Source organism: Sturnus vulgaris, chromosome W (genome assembly GCF_052056855.1).
Source record: "Sturnus vulgaris isolate bStuVul1 chromosome W, bStuVul1.hap1, whole genome shotgun sequence".
NCBI classification, from domain to species: Eukaryota; Metazoa; Chordata; class Aves; order Passeriformes; family Sturnidae; genus Sturnus; species Sturnus vulgaris.
Window position 1 is genome coordinate 64610608 of NC_142282.1, and position 23279 is coordinate 64633886.

General features: G+C 44.0%; 1 protein-coding gene across 2 annotated transcripts in view; it reads left to right on the forward strand.

The window, feature by feature from the left end:
* The window catches only part of LOC148220310 (Golgi phosphoprotein 3-like), a 149832-nt gene that overhangs the window by 63783 nt on the left and 62770 nt on the right, over positions 1-23279 (forward strand). For both annotated transcript variants that reach the window (XM_088155669.1, XM_088155668.1), the window contains exon 3: positions 19264-19378. In XM_088155669.1, the coding sequence (XP_088011795.1) occupies positions 19264-19378 (115 nt within the window). The remainder of the gene's footprint in view (positions 1-19263; positions 19379-23279) is intronic.

Sequence of the window (23279 nt, forward strand, 5' to 3'; positions counted from 1 at the left end):
CTGACTCTGTCAGTGGTTTTCTTCTGTATTATTACATGTATTTTATTTTTTCTCTTTTCTCCTATTAAATTGTATTACTGACTTGGAGTCTTTCACTGTTTTTGCTTTCAAACCAGTACAACTTACTACTGCTGAGGCTGGAAATGTGGGATAGGGAATTTATATAGGCACTTCATAAAGCATATAGAAAAAGTAATAAACATATAATGCTCCCAGTTAAGTGTCCTGCCCCTCCTAAACCACTCAGCTAGCCAGGCAGTCCTGACAGGTTGTGTTATTCTATGTATTAAGTCCAGATGATGTCGAATGTTGTCATCCATATTAGCTGATTCAGTAATTATGTTAAAGCAGTACATACCTTCAAACTCAGAACAGCATTTATGACATTGAAGAGGGAGGTAGTTAATCAGTAATTGATGTTGTAAGGTCCCTCAGTGTACAGCAGTTACTTTCAAATTTAAGGCAACAATTGCCTTGGATGTCCAATTTAAATTTTGCACAAGGGCACACACCAGGGGCTCTTTATTTGCTTCTTGAAAAGAGTAATAAGTTAGTTACAGTAAAAACCAAGCACACATGAGCATTTACATATTGATCTTGCAGAAATGTATCCAAGGTATGTGCTCATAGTACAAGCCTACAAAGCATGATGAGCCAACCTGTGAAAAGGAAGGAAAACAGGAGTGTCATCTCCTCCCAGTAATACATACACTGTTACTCCAGCTTCTTCAGCCAATATTGATCCAGGCTTGGTAACTTGACATGGGGTAATTGCCCACAGATTAAAGAGCTGTGGCTTGCACTTTTTCAGATCAAAGTGCAATTCAGTGTTGGGTTTGTAATACCAATAACGCTTTCAATGCTATCCCCCTAGCTAAGGCACAGGAAATCATCGAACATACCTGAAATACAAGTCAAGAATATGATTAAAATAGGATGTAAAATAAGGGAAGAAGTCAGAGTATAGGACCATACTGTACTGTCAGGGGTGTTGCAAATGAGTGGTACAGCTGTCTCAATTGTCTGGAGGTGTGCTGGTTACACCTGGGAGAGGGCAGAATCACAGAGGTTTTTCTCCATGAGAACTTCCTCTGTGAGTTGATGGGACCAATTGGAGGCTGATTTGGTTATTGACAGCCTGAGAAACCAATTGGAGAAAGTTTGCTCTGTGAAAACACATTTTGAAGGGGGTAACCCCGAAATAAGCTCTCTTTCATTTCCTGCTTCGTTCAAGGTAACTAACCTGGCCCGGGCCCTTCTCTTGGGCCAGGCCGAGGTGGGCTTGGGAGGCTGCTGGGCCCCGTTTACAACCGGGGGCCCAGATGGGCAGGAAGAGAAGAGGCTCATTTCTAAAATCTTGATCGTCTCTTCTCCCCCCCTGGAGCTGCAGCTTGGCAGAGCCCTGCCGCCTCATCAGAACAGCCGAGGGGTGGCTGAGCCCGCCCAGCTGCCCACGTGGCCTAGGGGGACGCAGCCGGGCCCCCCGTCTGGAAAACTGGCATGTCCCAGCAGGGAAGAGGGATGGCTGTGGGCAGTGCGTGCTGCAGCTGAACTCCAGGGACGCTGATTGAGATCTTAGCCGTCCCCCATCCCCACCCTCCCAGTGCAGCCTGAGTCTCTTGAGATCCTGGCACAGCTCCAGCATTGGCCTCAGCCTTGCATTCCCCCTGTGAGATCTTAACTCGTTCAATGTTCAGATAAGACTTGCAGACTTTTCAATCCTCCCCTGAGTGAGAGGGAAAAAGAATAGAAGACACCAATGTCAGTGAAGCCAGAGCTAAGTTTCTTTAGATGGAAGGAGAATGAGAAGGTGCTATGAAGGTTGGCTGAAAATCCTTTTGTAAGCTGTAGGGATGAACTGATATTGCACTGAAAATTCCTATAAACCATGGAGAAAGACATGGAGGGGTTGGAGTGTTCAATTTGATAGATTATTGACTAAAATGTACTTGTGTTGAGAATCCTTCGCCCCGAGGAGAAAAGGGGATCTCTGTTTCTGGAGGTGAAGCATGAACAGAGAGAAAGAGATATGAAGAGAATTTTTGTTTTGGAACAGTTCATTCTTAAAAGTAAATACTCCATGAGTTTAACATGACCCATAAGCAGAGCTTTGGGAAATCTGTGAAGATGGGAGGAGTTTCACCATTTGCAGATTTTCCCAGGTGGATGCGAATTGTGAGAAGTGAAGCCACGAGAGAACTGGTTTTTTCCCTCCTTGTGGAGAAGTCCCTATGGCCTGACAAGAGGAAACCTCTCTCTGAAGTGAACTGAAAACGACTATTTAAGTTGGGAACTGACTGAAGTGGTTTTTTTCTATGTTTCTTTTGTTGTTAAGAAGGTTGGGAGAGGGGAGGAAGGAGTGGTCTGAAGATCTCATTCTGAATTTGTTTTTTTTTCTTTCTTTGTGTTGTTAATAAAGTTTTTCTTTCATACCCTTTCAAGTTTTAGGCCTGCCTTGCTTTTACTCCTAATTCTATCTCACAGCAGAAAATTAGCAAACCTAAACTATAACATTTTTTGGTGCATTGGCCGGGAAATCAAATTAAACAAAGACTATCATCTATTTCAGACCATGCTTTTGAGCAGAGCCATTGTAGCTAGGAAAGCAGCCAGGGGGTCCCAGCATTGAGTTCTGGAATATGGGGAGTCACCATCACAGCCTCCTTAGTCTCCAACTTTTTTTTCGCGCCATGACATGGTTGTTCCTGGATCCTGCTGACTATGCCAAATGTTTGAGTCAACACAGACAGAATAACCAGAAACTCATGGCTAAAACACAAAGAGTAAATTTATTTTTCTTACCTTGCAAACCAGAGGATCCTCAAGGGAACATGTGTGCAGGGGTACACAAGATGGGATGCAGGCCGCATTAAGCTCCATTCCTTTTAACAGTCACCTTGTTATGGAAGGACATCAAGTTATTCAAGCAGGACCTGCTTTTCCTAAACCCATGCTGGCTGGGCCTGATCCCTTTATTGTCCCATATGTGCTGCATGATGGCACTCAAGATGATCTGTTCCCAACCTTTGCTGGCACTGAGTTCAGGCTGTCAGGTCTGTAGTTCCCCAGATCCTTCTTCCAGCCTTTCTTCTAGATGGGCATCACATTTGCTAGCTTTCAGTCAACTGGGACCTCCTGGTTGGCTGGGACTGGTGGTAAATGATTGAAAGTGTCTTGGTGAACCACTGTCAGCTCCCCCAGTACCCTTGGGTGGATCCCATCTGGCCCCATAGACTCTTGTGTGTCCAAGTGGTGTAGCAGGTCGGTGACCATTTCCCCTTGGATTATGGGGTTTTCATTCTGCTCCCCATCCTTGTCTTCCAGCTTAGGGGGCTGGGTACCCGCAGACCAACTGATCTTACTATTAAAGACTGAGGCAAAGAAGACATTAAGTACCTCAACCTTTTCCTTATCCTTTCTTGCTATGTTTCTCCCTCATCCAATAAAGGAGATTTTCCTTGGCTCTTCTTTTGTTGACAGTGTATTTATAGAAACATTTCTATTGTCTTTTATAGCAGTAGCCAGATGAGGTTCTAGTTGGGCTTTGGCACTTCTAATTTTCTCCCTGCACAACCTCATGACATCCTTGTAGTCCTCCTGAGCTGCCTCTGCCCCTTCTTCCAAAGGGCATAAACTCATTTTTTTTTCTGAGTTCCAGCCAAATCTGTCTGTTCAGCCAGGCCATTCTTCTTCCCTGCCAGCTCGTCTTTTTGGTGCATGGCAACAGTCCTTTCCCATGCCTTTGAGATTTTCTTCTTGAAGAATGTCCAACCTTCCTGGACTCCTTTGCTCTTCAGGACCACCTCTCAAGGGACTCTGTCAACCCGTGTCCTAAACAGGGTGAAATCTGGCCTCTGGAATTCCAAGGTGGCAGTTCTGCTAACAGTTCTTGTGCTGTTAGGACTCTGGAGTTAACCAAGAAGCATCTGCCAGTACATTTTCCTTCCAGAAAGAGCAGATTCTTGAGCATAGGGGAGAGGTGGATGGGCTTCCCCTGTTGTCTATGTGCATGTGCTGGGAAAAGAAGGGGAAGGGAAATACAGTGAAAGTGTGAATCAAAATACTTTTGTTTGAAAATAGGGTGTGCTGGTTTTAAAACTCAGCAGGAAAATTAAGCCCAGTCAAACCACCCCCATTCAATATTAGAGGAAAAAAAATAGGAGAGATTATAAATTGGGGTCACAATTTACTGAAAAAATTGTAATGAACGTACCAGTTGTACAAAAGATTGGTTTGCCCACAAAAAAAGGGTATTCACCACTGAAACATGTCACCTGGTCCACTAGGACAAAACCAAGATGATGGCTGTTCCCAAGCTGCTGGCTCCATGTAGTTTCCCCAGAAAAAGACAAGATGGTGGCTATTCCCACACTCTTCACCATGTGGCTCCTTGGGAAAAATGGCAAGAGGATGCGGGGCTCCTGCACTGGACCAGTGGCTGAAGAGAACAAAGGAAACAATGTGGCAAACGAGTTTCCACGGTTTCATGCCCTCCCCTAGCCAGAAAACGATGGATGTTACAGTACAAGTTGGCTTGTACTGGGCAATTAATTTGGCTATAAATAAGAGACCGGCCCTGTTTTAAACTATAAAAAAGAGACTCTTATTTCCCTATAAGACATAAAGATATGGAGTAGATGTGAATGTTTTAACTGTAGATATAAACAAAGGTATTGGTGTTAGAGTAAGCAAATGTTAAAATGGCTCTGATCCCATAAGTTTGAATAGAAAGGAAATGAAAACCCCTGCTGCCCCCCAGAGAACAAGAAAGAAAAAAAAACCTCTCTGTTTTCAAAAATAAAAAAAGTTTTGTTTGAACTGTTATAATCCTTAAAGTGTGCCCCATAAGTTAATATAGTTCTCAATAATTGTTGTGAAAAACCTGTTAGTCAGAAAAATAATTTTTACATAGCAATCAAATTTCCATTCTCCCGGGTAGCTAATCACTGACATTGAGGCCACAAGAAAACTGTTTCTTGTATAAAAATCTCCATAAACTGAAAAGTCTCCTCTCCCAAGTATATTTGTGAATAACTTTTTTTTAAAAAATAGTAAATTGACTGATTTTTTTCTGTACATTGTGTAAAAGAAAAAAGTTGTAGAGGAAGAAGTGTTCTAAAAGGTTTATTCTAAGTTTTATTCTTTTTTCTTATAGTTTTTAATAATAAAGTTTTTCTTTGAACCCTTTAAAGTTTGAACCTGTTTTACCTTCCTCCTAATTCTATGTCACAACAAAAAATAAATAAATAATTCTAGTAAATACACTAGCAATTTGGCTAACACTAAAACCCACAACATAAATTAGTGCATTGACCAAAAAATTTTAAATTAACAAACCAAAAACACTACATACCTTTACATCAGCAATATGGGCTACAGTTCACACAGGAGAAAAAGGTCAGGAATCCATCGCACATTGACACTCTGCTGCTTTAGGTATCCCCCGTACCATCAAAACAGACAATGGTCCTGCTTACACGTCACAGTAAACAAGACATTTCCTACAGCTCTGGAGTGTGTCACACCACGCTGATATTCCCAAATTAGCAACAGGACAAGCCATTGTGGAAAGAGCATGTGGCACTTTAAAATGTAAACTTGAAAAACAAGAGGGAGGAATGTGTGGTGAATCCCCACAGAGCAGGGTAGCTAAAGCTATCTATACACGAAATCATTTGAGAATATTAGAAAAGTCCCAGAATCCAGTCATTTAAAATCACTTTCTATCACTACAATCATCCAGTGATGACCAGTCCCCCAAACCGAAGGTAATGGTGCTAGACCTTATCACCAATAGGTGGGGAGGCTCATGAAATCTCATTACCTGGGGATGTGGATATGCTTGTGTTTCCACAGACATGGGAACACGTTGGATACCTGCCAGAAGTGTTCGGCCTGCACTACGTCCTGCTCGGGACCACAGGCAGCATCCCCCTTGATAGCTCCTCAGCGGACGTGGTGGAGCCATGTGTAGAACAGTGATTGAAACAACATGTTTACTGACCTCATGGAAATCTGGAACTCTTGAAGTGGCAGCTCATATAAGGACTTTATTTGTTCACAAATTGTTTTTCTGTTTGCAAACTGTTTTTTCTGTTTACAAATTGTTTTTCTGGTAATTGGGTTTTTTTCTAACAGTTCTAAGAGTTAAATGGTTTCTTGTTTTTAGAGTTAAGTTGTAACTTGCAACTTCTAAGCAAATAGCCTGTGACATGTTATCCTGAAAGATCACAGTATTGATAGTTCTCGCCTGGCAGCTCCTGGACATGAATGCTGCAGCTCCAGTGATACATGGAACACATTGCTAACTAGGGGAGCAGGGTTTGTCAAAGTGAGTGGAAAAACCTCATTCAAATTGAACCCATGCTGTCTTCTGTTACCCTGTCTGCAAAGGGCCCTTGCAGGTAGGACAACAGAGAGCAGTTTGCAATTTTTAATAAAGAAAGAAAGAAGGAGTTGTTACAGTACAAGCTGGCTTGTACTGGGCAATTAATACGGCTATAAATAAGAGACTCAGTCCTGTTCATGGGCTGGCCCCTGGGTGGACAATGATAGGTTATATTCAAACCCAAACAGGGATTTCACCCAATGATGTTCCACCATGGGCTGCAGACATATCACTGGTCAGGGAGCTGGGTGGTGTTAAAGCCAGGTAAAAAGTGAGTATGTATTTTATTCAGTGCTGGGCGCATGTGGGGTTTCTCCACAACTCCAACAACTACTCTTAATCAATTACTTTCTAACTTCTAACCCCTTGCTTCAGTTGGATTCAAATCTACACAGGGAGCCTCAGCCAATCTCATTCAGCCCTAAATGCAGATGTATCATTGGCCAGGGAGCTGGGTGGTGTTAAAGTCAGACCAATCAGCTGTCTAGATGAAGGAGTTTTGAATCTCCTATTTAAGGAGGATCTGAACAATAAAATAGGTTGTTGTCTCATGGATCTCCAAAAGTGTGTCATCTCTTTCTCTGACCCATGAATCTCATAACAAGTGGAAAACAGGGGCAAAGCAAAACCTGGAAAGCTATTTTGTCCAAAAGGAGTTATGTTGCTTGGCTGCTCACTCCACATCATCCAGCAGGGTTTTCCCTGGTGGCAGCAATGTCAGGTGGTGGCTGGGGTCTTGCAGGGCAACTCTCTCTCCCAAGTGAGCCTGACAAAAGAAAGAGGACCCCTCCACTTCTGCCCATGTTTTTTAAAGGGGACAAAACCACTATCTTCCACAACTGGGGCCAGAAAAAGTTCTGGTTCCTTGCCAAAAACTGCTCTCCCTCCAATCAAGTGGGTGGTGTGGAAGAAACAGTGTTAAAACTCTGCCCCTTATCCCTGTACCTAGGACATAAGAGCAATTAGAAGAATCTTTGCAGTGAATATGCAATGTAGCAGAGATGTGAAAAGAAATAGTGCTGTATGCCTGGTTGCAGAGAACAGTAAATTTAGAAACAAAATCAGTGTGTATTGTGTCTTCCCAAGAGCTTATAGAGCCCTGAATTGAATGGGAGAGTCTATACTCCTTACAGGTCTTTCCTCTAAATGCTTGTAGGTTTACGCTCATACTGTCATGGGGGATTATATTCAAAAGAGCTTCTTAATCTTTACAGTGGTAGAAAAACATATCTTAACCCCAAATAAGAAAGAAAAGCTGTTTTCTAAACTTAAAAAATATATTACTTTTAAAAATGCTTTTACTTTTGGGATACATCTCTTTAGTGAGGTTTATGTTTGTGTGTTTGCTTGTTTTTATAAAGCAGGTCAAAAAGACTCCACATCTTACCTGTTAAAGTGAGATGGTGAGTAGTACGTTACCAACTGCGGTAAACGAGTGATCCAGTGCAACCAAGGTCACTGTGAAAAATCATATGAATCACATGAAAACATTTAAATATTGATGGAAAATAATTTTTAAAAAGAAGTAAAGATAACTATGTTGGGTGGTTTTAGGCTAATTATTGAAGGGTGGCTATTAATAACCACAGTCTAGCAGCTTAAAAACTCTAAGTTTGCTCTTGTATAATTAGAGAAACTCCAAAAATTTCAGTCTTAATATAAACCTGGAAGATATGTAATATCATTATATAGAGTTAATAAAAGTTGATGCAAGTTTGTAAATGTGAAAGATAAATACATATTGTTGTGTGATTAGTTTTTAAAAAGAACTGCCTGGATAAAAACATTGCTATGTTCTTGAAACTACATATCTGATATTTATTGCTGGAGTGATCTCCAGCTTCAAAAAGTGGAGATCAGACCAGTATCTCAAAGAACCATTTAATCTTGATGCAGTAACAGAAAATCATGTTTCTCTGGTTACTCCCTGGCAGATGTTTAGTCTTAAAATTCTCCACTGAATGCAATTCAACAACCTCCCTGTCTTGGTTTAATTTTGTTTCAGGGCAATGCACCAAATAATGTTTTCGGTTTGATTTGCCAGTTTAAATAAACTCATTTTTCTGTTCTGAGATGGAACCAGGAGCAAAAAGCAAGGCAGGCCTAAAACTTAAGAGAGTATAAAAAAAAATTTATTAACTACACAAACAAAGAGAAGGGAAAAAAAACCCAAATTCAGAATAGGATTTTTTCAGATCACTCCTTCCTTCCTTCTCCCAACCTTCATAACAACAAAACAAACATATAACAAATACTTCTATTAGTCCCTAATTTAGTCTTTTTCAGTTTACTTCCGGAGAGAGAAGCCTCCTTTTGTTGAAAGCTGTAGGGATTTTTTTCCACAAGAAGGAAGAAAACAGTCCTCTCGTGGTTTCATTTTTCACGATTTGCATCTGCCCGGGAACCTGCAACCGTGATACTCCTCCCAACTCCACAGCCTTCCCAAAGCTGTAAATGTGGGCCATGTCTGTCTTATGGGGTATTACTTTTAAGAATGAAATGTTCCACAGCAAAGGTTCTCTTCATCTCCTTTTTCTCTGTTCAGGCTTCATCTTCAGAAAACTGAAATCCCCTTTTTTCTTCAGGGCCAAGATTCTCAACACAGGTGCTTTTTGGTTAAATCATCTATCAAATGGAACATCTCCATCCCCCCATGTCTTTTTCATGGTTTATAGGAATATTCAGTACATCAGTTCATCCCTACAATTCTACAAAAAGATTTTCAGCTATCTCAGCATCTTCTCATTCTCCTTCCATCTTAAAAACTTAGCTCTTACGTCACTGACTTCAGAAATCTTCTTATTCCCTTTCATATTCAAGGAAAAGGCTGGAGGTTTTGCAAATCTTATCTGAGCACTAAAGAGTTGAAGTTTAACACAACTACAAAAGTTGGGCCAGGCTCAGGCTGCGCTGGGGGGCACGGATTAGGTATCAATCAGCCTTTCTGGGGCTGGGCTGCAGCCCCACACTGCTCATGGCCACCCCTGCTTCCAGACAGGGCCCTCCTGCCTCCCCCAGACCGCGTGGGGGCTGGGCAGGCCAGGCCCTTCCAACAGCAGCAGGAACCGGATCCCCCACCCCAGAGCCGCAGGTCTGTGGAGGAGGAAGCCATGAAAGTCTTATCAAGGAGCCTTTCCTCTTCCCGGCCATCGGGTCCCCTCGTTTGCAAACGGAGCCCAAGCGGCCTCCCAAGCCTCCCCCCCGCATGGGGGGGGGAAGCTCGGGTTGATGTTACCTGCTCAGCCGCTGGAAAGACAAAGAGGCTCAGTTCTGGATTACCTCCTTCAAAATGTGTGTTCACGAAGCAAACTAACTTTCTCTAATTGGCTGTTAAAGGTGTCCCAACCCTCACAGAGGAAGTTCCCTTAGAGAGAACTTCTGTCTGAGTTTCTTCTTCCCAAGTCAACCTATCACACTCCCTGAATGTTTAATTTGCCTGGTGAAGTTTTTGACAATACATGCTGCATCTTCTGTATATCTACTTTTTTCCAAAGTAGACAACCTAAACTACTGTTTGATGCCCTCTTTGTAAAAATATCTTTGTACTGGTTTTGGTTGGGGTAGAGTTCATTTTCTTCCCAGTGACTGATATGGGGCTGTGTTTTGGATTTGTGCTGAACACAGGGTTGATAATATAGAGATGTTTTAGCTATTACTGAGCAAGGCTTACACAGAGTCAAGGCCTTTTATACTTTTTGTACTGTCATGCTGGCAAGGAAGTTGGGGGTGCATGGGAGGTTGGGAGGAGAGACAGTAGGGACAGGTGACCCAAACTGACCAAAGGGATATTCCTGACCATATGACATTGTGCTCAATATATAGAGAGAAGGAGTAAGGTGGAAATGTTTGGAATTATGCCATTTGTCTTCCTGAGTAATCTTATGTGTGATGGGCCCCTGCTCTCCTGGAGATAGCTGAACACCTGCCTGCCCAAGTGAATGGATTCCTTGTTTTCCTTTGCTTGTGTGCATGGCTTTTGCTTTACCTAATAAAGTGTCTTTATCTCAACCCGTGAGTTTTCTGGTTTTCACCCTTCCAATTCTCTCCCTGATCCTGCTGCTGGGGGAGTGAGTGAGTAGCTGCGAGGAGCTTGGTTGCCAGCTGGGATGAAACTATGACAATCTTACATGCTTCTTTTTAGATCTAAACATCGTTGTTTTTAGCTTGGCATTAAGGACTGCTTCATTCTTTCTGATTTTTATTTATATCTTAGTTTCTGTGCTTTATAGACACCATCTAAATTGAACATAGTATTCCAGCTATGACGTGTTAGGTATTCACAAAGATCTCTCCAGCAATTTCCTGTTAATACAGCTTCAAATGAAATTCTTACTTTGTTGAAAGACTTGACTTTTGTTGATACATTTGGGTCGTAGTCTACTGATAGAATTACCAGATTTTTTTTCTGTCATTCTGAACTATATAGTCATTTATTACATCTTTTGTATTTGTCATCTGTTTTCTCATACCGACCATACTATTTGCATTTCTTTTTCATTTCATTTAATTGACTTTGTACACATCTGTGTTGGTTTTGCACAGCCTGTTTTTTTGGTAGTGGTGGGGGGGGGCATGGAGATGGCTTCTGTGCGAAGCAGCTAGAAGCTCCCACCATGTCTGGTACAGCCAATCCTTAATGGCTCTGGAGATGGACATGCTGCTGGCCAAAACTGGGCCAATTAGAGATGATGGTAATGTTTAAGAAGAAAATCAAAACAAAGTGGGGACAGTTTTTTTTTTCTAGCCATAGAAGAGGAGGAGGTGAGAACATGTGAGGGAAAACAGCATGGCAACACCAAGGTCAGTGAAGAATGAGGGGGAGGAGGTACTCCAGGTGCTGGAGCCAAGATTCCTCTGCAGACAATGGTGATGACCATCGTGAAGCAGGTTGTCCCCTTGCAGCCCATGGGGATCCACAGGGAATGCAGAGATCCACTCACAGCCTGTAGGGGAGGTGCCCACTCCGGAGCAGGTGGATGCCTGGAGGAGGCTGTGATCCAGTGGGAGACCTGGTGAAGAGAGGGGGCCTCTACTTCCAGGCTGGAGTAGCCTGTTCTTGGAGGACTGCACCCCCATGGAAGAGTGACCCACCCCAAAGCAGTTTTGGGATGACTGTGTGCCTGTCAGAGATACTCATACTGCAGCAGTTTTGGGAGGACTGATGCTCGTGAGAGTGGACCCACACCGCAGAAGTTCATGGAGAACTGTCTCCCATGAGAGGGAGTTATGTAAGGCAGGGCAGGAAGGGAGGGCTTGATATGCTAACCAGACCCAACTCATAGGGAAGTATGCTGCCTCCCTGGGGCCCAGGTAAGGAATGTGTTTTGTTTGACAGTGGTCCAATGCCAGGCACCCATGAGAGCTGCTCGCTCACCCTCCCCTGCCACAGCTGGGCAGAGGAGGGAAAAAAACAATGAACACTTCATGAGTGAGATAAGGATCGGGAGAAATATTTCAAGGGCAAAGCAGGCTCAACTTAAATTGCAAAGTGAATTTTATTATTGTTATAGTTGAGTAATGCAAAGGTTGGCTCTCACAATTAAGGGATAAATATTATGTGTATGTTAAGAGAAGTTTTGTAGACACATAGTTATGTTATTGTAATATGTCCTCCCATAGTCCTCTTTCCCCCCCCCTTGTATTGTTTCCACAGGATGGCCTTGGTAGTCGAGGCATTTGGGGAGGCCCAGCTTGTTACTAGGAGGCACAACATAACGACACCTGATCTCCAATCAAGATGTAAGAAAGTTGTCTTGAGTTTGAGTTGCCAATTTGAATAAACTTATTTTTCTTGTTGTGAGACAGAACCAGGAGCAAAAGAGCAAGGCAGGCCTAAAACTTGAGAGAGTATAAAAGAAAATTTATTAACTACACAAACAAAAAGAGAGGAAAAAAAAAATTTCAGAATAAGATTTTCTAGATCACTCCTTCCCTCCCTCTCCCAATCTTCATAACAACAAAACAAACATATAACAAATACTTCGGTCAGTGCCCAATTTAGTCTTTTTCAGTTCACTCTTGGAGAGAGAAGCTTCTTCTTGTTGAAGTTGTAGGGATTTTTCCCACAAGAAGGAAAAAAAAACAGTTCTCTTGTGGTTTTATCTTTCACGATTTGCATCCGCCCGGGAACCTGCAACCGTGACGCTCCTCCCAACTCTACAGCTGTCCCAAAGTTGTAGATGTGGGCCATGTCTGCTCCATGGGGTATTACTTTTAAGAATGAAATGTTCAACCGCAAAGATTCTCTCTGTCCTTTTTTCTCTGCTCAGGCTTTATCTTCAGAAAACCAAAATCCCCTTCTTTTCTCAGGACAGAAATTCTCAACACAGGTGCTCTTTAGTCAAATCATCTATTAAATGGAACATTTTCATCCCCCCATGTCTCTTTCCATGGTTTATAGGAATATTCAGTACATTAGTTCATTCCTACAATTTCACAAAAAGATTTTCAGCCATTTCAGCATCTTCTCATTCTCCTTCCATCTTAAAAACTTAGCTCTTACATCACTGACTTTAGAAATCTTCTTATTCCCTTTCATATTCAAAGGAAAGGCTGGAGGCTTTGCAAATCTTATCTGAGCACTAAAGAGTTAAAGTTTAACACAACTACTAAAGTTGGGCCAGGCTCAGGCCGTGCTGGGGGGGCAGCTGAGGTGTCAATCAGCCTTTCTGGGGCTGGGCTGCAGCCCCCACACTGCTCATGGCCACCCGGGCAGGCCCGGCCCGGCCGGCAGCAGCAAGAGTCGGCCTCCCCCCACGCCAGAGCCGCAGGCCCGTGGAGGAGGAAGCTGTGAAGGTCTCATCACACAACTTTTTCTCCCTCCGGCCATCGGGTCCCCCTCGTTGGCAAACGGGGCCCAAGCGGCCTCCCGAGCCTCCCCCCCCCCCCCCCCCCCCTGCATGGGGGAGAGGGAAGCTCGGGTTGGTGTTACCTGCTCAGCCGCCGGAAGACCAAGAGGGTCAGTTCCGGATTACCTTCCTCAAAATGTGTGTGCACGGAGCGAACTAACTTTCTCTAATTGGCTGTTGCAGGTATCCCAACCCCCACAGAGGAAATTCCCTTAGGAAGAATCTCTTCTGAGTTTCTTCTTCCTAAGTCAACCTATCACAAAAGTACTCTCCACCAATGGACAGCAGAGAAGGAGTTGACTGACAAGACTTTGGGAGGGGCTAAGGGTATAAAAGGCAGAGCATCCATTTTGTAGATGAGCACATGGTGGTTTAGTCTCATGCTCCCAGCACTGCTTTTTCTCCTTATTCAGTCTTTTGTTGTATTTTTGTTAAGGTTTAAATAAACCTTTGAAATTTTAAAAGTGAGCGTTGTTTCTCACATTACTATCAGAATCAGAGGAGGATAATGAAAAGCAAAATAAGCCTTTAAACCACCTTTTTTCCCCCAGCCCCTCCCTCCTTCCCATCGACAGCAGAAGGAGACAGGATGTGGGAGTTTGGTCAGATTTTCTTCCACTGCTCTGGGAAAAGAGTCCTTCCCCCGTGAGGCCATGGGGTGCCTCCCACGGGATACAGTTCTCCATGAACTTCTGTGGCGTGGGTCCACTCTCATGAGCAGCAGCCATACCGCAACTGCTGCAACATGAACTCCCCTCATGGGCAGACAGACCTCTCAAATCTGCCACGATGTGGGTCTCTTTCCATGGGGTGCAGTCCTCCAAGGACAGGCTGCTCCAGCCTGGAAGCAGGGACCCCCTCTCTCCACCAGGTCCCCCACAGCCTCCTCCAGGCATCCACCTCCTCCGGCATGAGCACCTCCCCCATGGACTGCGAGTGGATTTCTGCATCCCCTGTGGACCCATGGGCTGCAGGAGGACAACCTGCTTTACCATGGTCATCACCATGGCCTGCAGAGGGATCTCAGCTCTGGCACCCTGGAGCACCTTCTCTCCCTCCTTCTCCACTGACCTTGGTGTTGCCATGTTGTTTTCCCTCACATGTTCTCACCTTCTCTGACTAGGAGCAAAAACCCCATGACTTTGTTTTGATTTTCTTCTTAAATATGTCATCACAGAGGTGTTACCAACCTCTCTCATTGGCCCAGTTTTGGCCAGCAGCATGTTCATCTCCAGAGCCCTCATCCACTGGCTCTGCCAGGCATGGTAAGAAACTTCCAGCAGCTTCCCACAGGAGCCATCTTTATGACCCCCCTGCTGCCAAAAACTAGGCTGTGCCAAACCAATAGAAGATATCACCAAGAAACTTCCCAGCCTGGTAAGGCCCACTGACTATTACCTGCTACTGGTTTTCCAGGTGAGTACCAATGATGTCTCAACAAGAAGGCTGTAGAGAATCAAGAGGGACCTCAGGACCTTTTCACAACTGGTCAAGGGATCTGGAGCACAAATTGTGTTCTCTTCTGTCCTGCCAGTTGCAGAGAATGATGGGGGAAGAAACAGGAAGATCTTGCAGACGAATACCTGGCTTCAGGACTGGTGTTACCAGCAGAATTTTGGGGTTTTTGATTGTGGGTCAGTTTATGCAGGACCAAGTCTGCTGGCAACAAACAGGGTCCACCTGTCTCAAAGGGGAAAAATGATCTTAGCTCAGGAGTTAGAAGGGCCCATTGAGAAAGCTTTAAACTAGGTTTTAAGGGGATGGGGACAGGGCCAGGCTCAACAGAGATAAGGTATGGGAAGGGGAGAACTTTAGTGACCACCCAAGTAGCAAAAGGAGGTTTAAGATGGAATACTCCATTCAAGCACAAGCAGCCAAAGACTTAACCACAAGACAGGACTATGGGGCATCCCTTTGCACCCCACTAGGATATTAACACACTCAAATACCTCTATAAAGTGCCTGTACACCAATGCACACAGGATGGGGAACAAGCAAGAGGAACTAGAGATCTATGTGCAGTCACAGGGCTTAGATCTCATTGCGATTAGAGAGATGTGGTGGGATAGCTCACGACAGGAATGTTGTCATGAAGGGCTACACGCTGTTTAGGAGAGACAGATCAGGAAGGTGTGGTGGTGGAGTTGCCCTCTATGTGAGGCAACACTTGGAATGTATTGAGCTCTGTCTTGGGGTGGATAACGAGTGGGTCAAGAGTTTATGGGTTAGGATAAAAGGGCAGACTAAGGGTGACACTGTTGTGTGTGTGTGCTACAGGCTGCCTGAGCAGGAGGAAGTGGATGAGGCCTTCTACAGGCAGCTTGAAGGAGCCTCATAGTCACAAGTCCTGGTTCTTGTGGGGGACTTTAACTACCCTGACATCTGCTGGAAAAGCAACACAGAGAAGCACAAACAGTCCAGGAGGTTCCTGGAAAGCATTGATGACACCTTCCTGTCATAGGTAGTGGAGCATCCCACAAGGAATGATGTGCTGCTTGACCTTATACTAACAAACAGGGAAGGTCTTATTGAAGATGTGAAGATTGGAGGCAGCCTTGGCTGCAGTAACCATGAGATTGTGGAGTTCAGTATCAGGAGAAGAGGAAGCAGAGCAGTAAGATCACAACCAAGGACTTCAGGAGACCTAACTTGAGCCTCTTCAGAGATCTTGGAAGAATCCCATGGGAACAGGCCCTGCAGGGAAGAGGGATCCAAGAGAATTGGTTGATATTCAAGAATCACTTCCTCCAGGCTCAAGAACAGTGCATCCCAACAAGCAAGGAATTGGGCAAAAGGGGCAAGAGACCTTCATGGATGAATAAAGAACTCAAGCATAAGCAGGAAGTACACAGGAGGTGAAAACAGGGTCAGACTATTTGGAATGAATATAGAAAGGTTGTCAGAGAAGGTACAAATGAGACAAGGAAGGCCAAGGACCACCTGGAATTAAATCTGGCCAAGGGTGTCAAGGACAACAAGAAGGGCTTTCTCAATAACAAAAGGAAAACAAAGGATAATGTGGGGCCATTCCTAAATGGAGGGGGACCCTAGTAACAGAGGACTCAGAGAAGGCGGAGTTACTGAATGCCTTCTTTACATTGGTCTTCACTGACAAGATCAACCCTCAGGGATCTCTGACCCAGAAGACCAGGGTTAAAGAATGTTGGAAAGAAAACCTTCCCTTGGTCAAGGATGTGGGACACATATTGAGAAAGTAAGAAAATTACAGCCTGAAAAATATTCCAGGCTGGAGCTTTTCAGTTCTGTTCCCAGCCGATAAGCTGGTCCAGCTCAAGGCTAGGGAGAATTTCTCCCAGGGTGATCATTTGGTCAAAATAAAAAGGAATTAATAACAAAGATAGAACACCTGTTGTGGTGTGTGACCAGGCCCTGGGAATGGGGTGTCTTCTCTCTGAACCAATCACCTTTTCTCTACTCTTGGAATTGCGAGTCATGCTATAAATCCAAGTGTGTTTCTGAATAAATTTGTCTTTTTCTTCCTGTCATGAAAGATGACCGTGTAGCTGTGCATCTTATTTCTGCCACACTTAAAGGGTTAAAACTCCTTTCCATGGCTACACAAGGAGGATTTGGTTAGAGAACACCTAGGTAAATCTGACATCCACAAGTCCATGGGCCCTGATGGGATGCACCCATGAGTACTGAGAGAGCTGTCAGACATCATTGCTAGGCCACTCTCAATCATCTTTGAAAGGCCATGGAGATCAGGAAAGGTGCCCGAAGACTGGAAGAAAACAAATGTCACCTCGGCCTTCAAAAAGGTCAAGAAGGAGGACCCAGGGAACTACCAGCTAGTCAGTCTCACCTCAATCTCCAGAAAGCTGTGGAGCATCTCATTCAGGGGTCATCTCTATCCACATATCCACATGGACAAGAAGGTGATCAGGAATAGTCAGCATGGATTCACTAAAGGTAAATCATACTTCAACAGCCTGATTGCCTTCTATGATGAAACAATTTCCTGTATGGATGATGGAAGAGCAGTGGATATTGTCTACCTGGACTTCAGTAAAGCTTTCAACACTGTCTCTCACAACATACTCATAGGCAAACTCAGGAAGTGTGGACTGGATGAGTGGATAGTGAGGTGGATTGAGAACTGGCTGAACGACAGATCCCAGAAGGTCATGATCAGGGGCACAGGGTCTAGTTGGAGGACTGTCATTAGTGGTGTCCCCCAAGGTTCAATACTGGACCCAGTATTGTTTAACTTATCCACCAATGACTTGGACAAAGGGGCAGATGCCTCCTCAGCAAGTTTGCTGATGACACAAAGCTGGGAGGAGTGGCCGATACTCCAGTGCTGTGCTGCCCTTCAGAATGACCTTGACAGGTTGGAGAGATGGGGAGAGAAGAACCATCTGAAACTCAACAAAGGCAAGTGCAGGGTCCTGCACCTGGAGAAGAATAACCTCAGGCACTGGTACAGGCTGGGGGTGACCTGCTGGAAAGCAGAGCTGCAGAGAAGGACTTGGGGGTCCTGGTTGACAACACGCTGTCCATGAGCCAGCAGTGCCCTTGTGGCCAAGAAGGCCAATGGTATCCTGGCATGCATTAGGAAGAGCATTGTCAGCAGGTTGAGGGAGGTGATCCTGCCCCTCTACTCAGCCCTGGTGAGGCACATCTGGAGTGCTGTATCCAGTTGTGGATTCCTCAGTGCAACAGAGAAATGGAGTTCCTGGAGCCGGTCCAGCAGAGGGTGAGAAAGTTGATGAGGGGACTGAAGCCTCTCTCTTAAGAGGAAGGACTGAGAGAATTTGGCCTGTTCAGCCTCAAGAAGAGACAACTGAGACATGACCTTATCAATGTCTATCATTATCTGAAGGGAGGGTGTCAGAGGATGCAGCCAGGCTCTTCTCAGTGTTGGCAACCAATAGGACAAGAGGCAACAGGCAGAAATTGATTCACCTGAATATGAGGAAGAACTTCTTTCCTGTGAGGGTGACTGAGGACTGGAACAGAGACCAGAGAGGGTGTGGAGTCTCCATCACTGGAGATATTCAAGAACCATCTGGACACATTCCTGTGCAATATGCTCTGGGATGAACCTGCTTGAGCAAAGAGGTTGGATGAGATGAACCCACTGTGGTCCTTTCCAACCTTACCCATTCTGTGATTCTGTGACTTGGGTTGCTAGTTAAATCTGTATGTTTTAGTTTGGTGTTCTTGATTTTCAAACCAGGAAAAAAAAGGATATTTGTACATGGTTTATACAACTACTTATATGGGTAAAGAAGCAGTTACATTCTTAAATTTTATTATGCTACTGTAAATGATTTTTTTCTCTCTTGTGCCCTCTTGGGGGAAAAATAATTTTAGAAGTTATTTAATAACAAACTTAAGTGTTGTTTCATTTATGACTGCATATTAAGGGGTTTATTGGTACATACATATTTTGCCTAATATGTGTATTTTAACTGTTAGTGAATGGAACTTAGTGTTGCTGATTAAAATGTTCTTCAGAGCTGTAAAACTGATAGATGTTGTCTTGAACCTATTTTATCCATCAACATATGGAAGAAGAAAAGCATTTTTCCTGCCTTTTCACTTTCTAATTGAGTTCTCAATTTCACATGGCCTAATTGTCTATCTGCACTATTCTGAGTATATTGACTTAGGGCAGTAACATGGACTGTTATCAGAGAGCAATTTAGCACTGTAGTATACTTTGTTTTGGAGAGAAAGTGAAGGACCTGACCATGTTAGTTGATTATCTTCCTTAAAAAATTAGGTATTAAACATGTTATTAATACTATAGTTCTGGTCAATTAAGGCTAATAGAGGTTATATATAACTTAAGACATAACAGAGCTTTGTAATTAAAATCCTAAAAAGTTTTTCTAACAACTAGGTGGTTTTTAAGCTTGCATATTCTTTGAGAACATTCCTCACTCCTTAAAATTTTCCTTGGTTCTGATAACAAGTAGATTTTTCAAGTTTTTATTGTTGGATGTTTATGGTATATGAATTAAGTAAAAATACTGACTGTATTTTATTCTATTCAAGGTAATTTGCAAGTCAGATGCTCCTACAGGGGATGTTCTGCTTGATGAAGCTCTGAAACACATAAAAGAGACCCAACCTCCTGAAACAGTACAAAATTGGATTGAACTGCTTAGTGGTAAGCCTTGGACATAATGTATTTGCTTTTTCCCTCCCAAATAAAGCTAATTATCTAGCATCACTAGAGAATATACTGTTAGATTTTTGTGGCGATAGCATGCAAAAAAGTTCATCACTCTGTCCTCTAGAGTAGTCTCTTACTAATTTTAGCCTTCAATCAAAGTTACTTATTTTTGACTTAACTTGGTACAGAAAGGATCTAGATAGAAGTGTCAGAGGACATCTCTACTCTGTGGAAGAGGTGTCTTCTGCTGACTGAAGTAAATCAGCACTGTACCCTGGAGATATAATGGCCTTTCTCTGTAATTGGAAATGAGGGATAGTGGAAGTTTGGAGTATCATACAATCATAGAATATCCTGAGTTGGAAGTGACCTACAAGGACCATTGAGTCCAACTCCTAACCATGTACAGGACAGCCCCAAGAGTCACACCACGTGCCTGAGGATATTGTGCAAGCATTTATTGAACTCTGTCAGGCTTGGGGCCATGACCACTTCCTTGGGAAGCCTGTTCCAGTGCCCAGCTACCCTCTGGGTAAAGAACCTTTTCCTAATATCCAATCTAAACCTCCCCTGACACTGCTCTAGCTGTTTCCTCATGGCTTATCACTAGTCCTTCTTATAATGTGGTGCTTGTGCTCAAAACTGCACACAGGACTTGAGGTGAGGCTGCACCAGTGCAGAGTAGAGCGGGAAAATCACCTCCCTCAAGCAGCTGTCAATGCTTTGCCTGATGCACCCCAGGATATGGTTGATCCTTGTGGCTCCAGGGCACACTGTTCTCACATTCAACTTGCCATCAACCAGGACTCCCAGGTCCCTTTCCTCAGAGCTGCTCTCCAGCCTCTCCTTCCCCAGTCTGTCCATATACCCAGAGTTGCCCCATTCCAGGTGCAGAATCTGACACTTGCTCTTGTTAAACTTCATACAGTTGCTGATTGCCCAGCCATCTAATTTGTCAAGGTCTCTCTGCAGGGACTTTCTGCTTTTGAAGGAGTCAACAGCTCCTGCCAATTTAGTGTCATCAGCAAACTTACTCAATATAGATTCAAGTCCTACATTTAAGTTGTTTATGAAGATGTCAAAGACAACTGGGCCTAAAATGGTGCCTTGCGGTGTTGCCTGGAAATAGAATAAAACCTTCCCAAACAACGTTAAAATGATAATATAAAAGCAAACTTTTACTTGAAAACCTTCAGGTGCACAATATGGCAAAAAAACCGAGCCTGGAATTAGATTTGTACAATTTTATAAGATCGGGCAATTAGTATATCTAGCAAATATTGTCCAATTAGAAGAGCAGTTGTTTAGGTAATTTCCCCCCAGGTTTTGGCCCCATTGGATCCCTCCCTCCTGATCCTCTAACTCTGCCTTTATTATGTCTATGATACATGGTGCAAAACAAAATGTCCTTGCTAAACTAAGAAATAAGACTAAACAGAATTTTGGGAATGTATCAATAAGGGTTCGCTTGCAGCGGGAAAGAAAGCTGGAAAAGTACTAGAAGTCACAATCATGCATTAACAGTCTACAAAGCTACAAATGCAAGAATACTGTCTTGGTTTGAAAGACAGGTGTCTGCTAGGGAAAGCAGGGCCCTCCCTTGAAACAGAAAAAGTAAACCCCCTCCCTCTGAATTAGTAGAATGAATTAGTATACTTTTGAAATTAAGGGGCCTTCAGGCAAAGATATGGGGATAGGAATAGCAGTTCTTTACTAGTATGAACAATAAGGTAAACAAAACAACAACAACTATGGAATTAATAACAACCAAAGCTAGGAGCCCAGTAACGGTTCTTTTTGGCTGCGGACACTTTCTCCTTTGGTGCAGTTACCATCACAGCCAGCAGGGAGTGCTGGCAGGCTTTCGTTGGACAGGGCAGGTGCGATGATGCCGACGCGGCTGCAGGGGGCGCTGTGGCATGAACTCGGGGAGCATGCGGTAATGGCGGCTGTGTCTGAGACAGGAAGGGATGGAAAAGAGAGGCTTTGCTTACGAACCCTGGGGGCAGTGTCGGTCCTGGTGTTCTAACAGGATGCTTGGAAACAGCAAACTGAAGCAGCAGGGCATCCTAGCAGGGCAGGGTTGTGGGGTCCAGCAGTAGAAGAAGAAGGCAGCTCCCGGGATTGGGATGGCAGGGGTAGCAGCGACCATCCTCTTCTGAAGCCAAGAGCAAGCAAGAAAGAAGCTGCCCCTCCACCCCCCCCTGCTTTCCTTTTATCTGTTTTTAATCTCATGGTGTTTCTGTCCCTCCCTCAGAGAAACTCCCAAAAACCAGAGAAGTTCCCCCTTTCCCTATCTCAAGTACTTAGCCATCAGTGCTTCTTTAGCAAGTCATTGGGAAAAATTCCACAGGTAATGATTAAAAGAAAAACCAATCACCCACATTATCTACCCCAAATTTTTCCCATACCAGCATGTTATATCAAATTTAAACCTTTAAATTATATACATACATGCAGTACTTTAATTATATACATATATACATGAAGATATGCATACAGACACAGTGTCATGGGTAGTTCACCGTAAAACAAGGTTTCCTTGAGGTATGCATTGGGATTTTTTATCCTTATTTCCATCTGGTGTCCCCAAGGGCTTAGATTGGGCAGGACCTGCTCGGTTAGTGGAACCTCAGGTGTTCACTAACCATGTGGCCTTGGCTAAATTAATCTCCCAGTTCTTGAAAGTCCCCCCACCCAGTGCCTTCAAGGTGGTTTTAAGCAGGCCATTGCACCGTTCAACATTCCTAGCCAATGGTGCATTATAAGGAATATGGTACATCCACTCAATGCCATGATCCCTAGCCCAGGTGTTGATAAAGCTGTTCATGAAATGAGTCCTGTTTTCTGACTCAATTCTCTCAGGGGTACCATGCCTCCAAAGGACTTGTTTTTCAAGGCCCAGGATGGTGTTCTGAGCAGTGGCGTGAGGCACAGGGTAGGTCTCCAACCATCCAGTGGTGGTTTCCACCATGGTCAGTACATAGTGCTTGCCTTGGCAGGTTTGAGTCAGTGTGATGTAGTCAATCTGCCAGGCCTCCCTATACTTCTATTTGGACTACTGCCCCCCATACCAGAGGGGCTTCACCTGCTTGGCTTGCTTGATCGCAGCACGTCTCACAATCATGGATAACCTGAGAAATACTGTCTATGGTTAAATCCACCTCTCAGTCTCGTGTCCACTTATAGGTGGCATCTCTGCCCTGATGACCTGAGGCATCATGGACCCATCGAGCTAGGAACAACTCTCTCTTGTGTGGCCAATCCAAATCTATCTGTGACATCTTTATCATTGCAACCTGATCTACCTGCTTGTTGTTTTGGTCTTCCTCATTAGCCCGACTCTTGGGGACATGGGCATCTATATGATGGGCTTTTACAGGTAGCTTCTTTACCCCACTGGCAATGTCCTTCTAATCATTAGCAGCCCAGATTGGTTTTCTCCTACATTGCTGGTTAGCCTTTTTCCACCTTTCCAGCCAACCCTACAGAGCATTGGCTACCATCCGTTAATCGGTATAAAGTTAGAGCTTTGCCTACTTCTCTCTTTCAGCCATGTCCAGGGCCAGCTGAACAGCTTTGAGTTCAGCAAGTTGACTCGATCCACCTTCTCCTTTGGTAGCTTGTGCAACCTGTCGTGTGGGGCTCCATACAGCTGCTTTCTACTTCCGGTTCATCCCCACGATGCCGCAGGAACCATCAGTGAAAAGAGCATAGCATGTTTCATCTGCTGGCAGTTGGTTGTACAGTGGGGCTTCTTCAGTCCAGGTTGCTTATTTTTGTTCCTTTTCATCAGTGAGACCAAAGTTTTCAACTTCCGCCTAGTTTGTAATTATTTCCACAATCCCAGGGTGATTTGGGTTTTTAATACCGGCACACTGCATGATGAGAGCAA